Source organism: Lolium perenne, chromosome 3 (genome assembly GCF_019359855.2).
Source record: "Lolium perenne isolate Kyuss_39 chromosome 3, Kyuss_2.0, whole genome shotgun sequence".
In the NCBI taxonomy this organism is placed as follows: domain Eukaryota; kingdom Viridiplantae; phylum Streptophyta; class Magnoliopsida; order Poales; family Poaceae; genus Lolium; species Lolium perenne.
The window spans coordinates 276,870,895-276,874,194 of record NC_067246.2 but is presented as its reverse complement, the minus strand read 5'-3'; the positions used below and the strand labels follow the sequence as shown (position 1 = coordinate 276,874,194).

Genomic DNA, 3,300 nt, shown 5'->3' with positions numbered 1-3,300 from the left:
TGTTGTAACAATATCAAAACTATTTATGTTTCATTTATTTGTTTGTGTTTGATCTTCCTAGTGCAATATTTTTTTATTGATTTCTGTTTGTGGATGCTCCAGCGCACTACATTTTACAGCGCCTGAAAAAGACATGTTTTGCGCACGCTATTTCTGGAGCGCCCGGTAAACCTATTTAGCCCTCCACGCACTAAAACATGAAATCTAGTGCTATAAACTAATTTTAGCGCGCGGCGCGATTGCATGTCTGTTGGAGATGCTCTAAGATTTCAAAAAATGTGAAAGAGATTTCTTTTTAATATCTTTAAGAAGCTTTTCAACAAATGTATCAAATCAGACACGCTTACACAACTAGCCAGACAAATGGGGGTATAGGGTAGAGTTGCGCTCGATCAGTAGCATTTCGGGTAACCAAGAGGAGGCGGAGGAAGCAGATTGGGGGCTGGACCGTTGAGCACCTCAAATACCATCCCCAGCCCCAACGGCACGTGAGCGTCCAAGTGACAGTGCATGAACCACATACCTACACAAAACATTTATCGCAATATGTTCCGTCACTAACCGAAGTCTCGCGCCAATTCCAAGGAATAATCAATCAGTTTGGCACACTCACCTGGATTGTTCGCCGTGAACCGTATCACGGCCCACCCGCCGCCGGGCACGGCGACCGTGTTGCGCACCTGTGGGTTCACGAGGTTGAACGCACCCCTTGATCTTGGGTCGAACCTCCCGAGCCCCTGCGCCAGCACGAAGAAATTGAACCCGTGCAGGTGGATCGGGTGGCTCTCTGTACCAAGGTTGTTTCTGTACGCCCTGCTCTGCAGCACTACCTCCACCACTTCATTGTACATTACCTTCATCACGGACGTCGCCTTCCTGGTCACTGGCACCGGCGGTGGAGACATCGGGAAGTCCTCGGAGTAAACGGCTGGAAGACCGTCGTATAGCGCCTCGAGGAGAGACACGTTCCTGGGGAACTGGAACGAGTACCCGTTCATGGATGCCACGAGCGCGAAATTCTGGCATTTCGTCTGGTCCGGCGCGCACGGCTCCTGGTCCAACCCAAACTCCACCACCAGGCTATGGTTCACCGTTGTTGGCACGGCCTGGTTGCCCGGCCGGGCAAGGCCGGTGAGAGACCAGTAGAAGGTACCGGCGGTGACGATGTCATTGTGGGCCGGCATGGCTGGCATGGAGGCAACGGTGTTGTTCGGTGCCTTGGTGTACCTGACGATGCCCGTGGCGGTGCCGGTGTTGAAGGGGATCGAGACGGTCTTGCTGTCAAACACTTTGGCCACCATGTAGTACAGTCCTGGCGGCGCCGACGTGGTCATGAGGGCATCCACCGTTTGCCCTGGCGAGATCACGATGATATCGGTGGCGTATGGGTCGGTGTAGCTTGCATCGACGGCGACCACGGTGAAGTTGTGGCCAGCCAACTTGAAGAAGAGCTCAACATTGACTGCGGCGTTGATGATCCGGAGGAGGTATGTCTTGTTGGACGACACCTCCATTTCGTAGACACCGGCACCTAATATATGATCCCGGTTTCAGGCAGTTAGGATTGAGCTGTGTTCAATTTCAATTATAAATTTTAAGCTAGGTCCGCGGAGTTCTACCTTTGCAGGGAGTCTGGTCCCCTGGCTTGCCGTTGATGGTGAGCGCGTCCGAAATAGCCGGTCCTAGGCCGGTCAAGTGCGCATCGATCTCAACATCGTTCACATTTTTGTTCCACCATTCGCCTATGAAAGATTGTATACAAACATTTCATGGTAATTGGCAAATAAATACACTGGAGTAGGAACAATGTGCTTGCACTTAAACAGAAGTTTCTATTTGTAGTTATATTTTTTTTTGAAAGGGGGGCATTTTCCGATCACTGCATCGACCGACGCATACAACGTTTTATTTAGTTATTGAAAGTTCTAGCGTTTACAATTTGCCAATCACAACTGGTTGAATCATGAATGAACCACTTAAAAATAGCAAAACGGTACATGTGGCGTTAGACAAAAGTTTCTTTTTTTGCAGCTAAACAGAAGTTTGTTTAAATCCAATTGTATCATTTTTTTAAAGCCAGTTGTATCATTTGCTTAAAGCTAAACAAGAGTATATGTTTGTGGAATCGCGTTAGCTTTCATCATACCAAGTATTATTGGAATTTCTCCATACGGCACCGTGAACGGGTAGCCAGCAGTGCCATTTCTGGGCTTTATGATGAGCGCGCCGTGGATGGTGGCCCGGAGGAGCGAGGAATGGGCGTGCCACCACAGGGTTCCCTCCTGGCCCGTGATGTTGAACTGGTACGTGAAATTGCCAGAAGGCTGTATGGAGCAGTCCGTTATCAGGTACGCCCCATCGGCCCAGCCATTCAGCAACTGAAATATGCCGTGCCTGCAATTAACGAACGAATGATGATCCAGATCCACTCGTTCGACGCCAAAACACGACCTAATTTGCAAACAGGAGGAGGAAGCTTTGAGACTTACCAGTGGACGGATAATGAGTACGGCGATTCGTTCACAACGTGGACGACCACTGTATCTCCTTCGTTGGCCTCTATGGTCGGTCCGGGCAACTGCTTGTTGGCCGTGTATATCACACTCTTCGTGCAAAGCTGAGAGATGTTCATGGCACCCACCTGAATTAACATGGAATTTCCTCATGATCACTTGTAGCTATGCTTAAGTATGGCCTGGAAGCTGCAACTAATATGTCAAACTAAAGCAGCTATTGGTACGAGAAACTTACGTTGAAGGTGTGCTCGACGACTGCCGCGCCGGCCATCGCCGTGCACAGAGCCAGCACGAGAGGCACGATCATGGCTACCGCCGGCTCCATGACCCAATTGCTGGGTAACAACTGGTGGAATAAACAAGCTACACTATAAGCTCCTGGCCTGGATGACCTTATATATGCGCAGATACCCAGTTGCTACGTACTAACTGGAACTCATCGTACCTGGAACAACTCTCGCTAGCGTCTAATGATCCAATTGATGACCCATAGCGTGAGAGCTTGTGCTAACGATGCCAGACTGCGACAGCAATATACAAAAAGTCAATAACGCTGCGCTATACTACCTTGTCGCATGCATGTACTACTTCAACGGTTACTTTTAGCCTTAGGTCGTGAGGGAGCTGTTTGAACTAACTAAGATACCTCTTGCCGTCGTTTCCTTTTTGTTTTAAGCGCCCGCACTTTCTTCTCAGTACTTCGGTAGGAAAGTTCTACTAATAGACCAGATAGGATCATAGGCACCGCCCGTTTCACCCACGTCAAGTCGTCGGCGGTAGCGGG

General features: G+C 49.4%; 1 protein-coding gene across 3 annotated transcripts; it reads right to left on the bottom strand.

Moving 5' to 3' along the window:
* Positions 1-267: 267 nt before the first annotated feature.
* On the bottom strand, positions 268-3,090 carry LOC127344441 (laccase-8). Of its 3 annotated transcripts, none has more exons than XM_051370714.2 (7): positions 2,962-3,090; positions 2,752-2,862; positions 2,490-2,641; positions 2,147-2,394; positions 1,620-1,742; positions 614-1,531; positions 268-523 (listed from the first exon to the last, which is right to left on the bottom strand). In XM_051370714.2, the coding sequence occupies exons 2-7, from the start codon at positions 2,839-2,841 to the stop codon at positions 393-395; spliced, it is 1,662 nt and encodes a 553-aa protein (XP_051226674.1). In that variant the 5' UTR covers positions 2,842-2,862; positions 2,962-3,090; the 3' UTR covers positions 268-392. The 3 variants fall into 3 exon arrangements, with proteins under 3 accessions (XP_051226674.1, XP_051226675.1, XP_051226673.1); XM_051370715.1 differs by lacking the exon at positions 2,962-3,090 and having other exon boundaries at positions 614-737; positions 855-1,531; positions 2,752-2,950; XM_051370713.1 differs by lacking the exon at positions 2,962-3,090 and having other exon boundaries at positions 2,752-2,950.
* Positions 3,091-3,300: the final 210 nt, after the last annotated feature.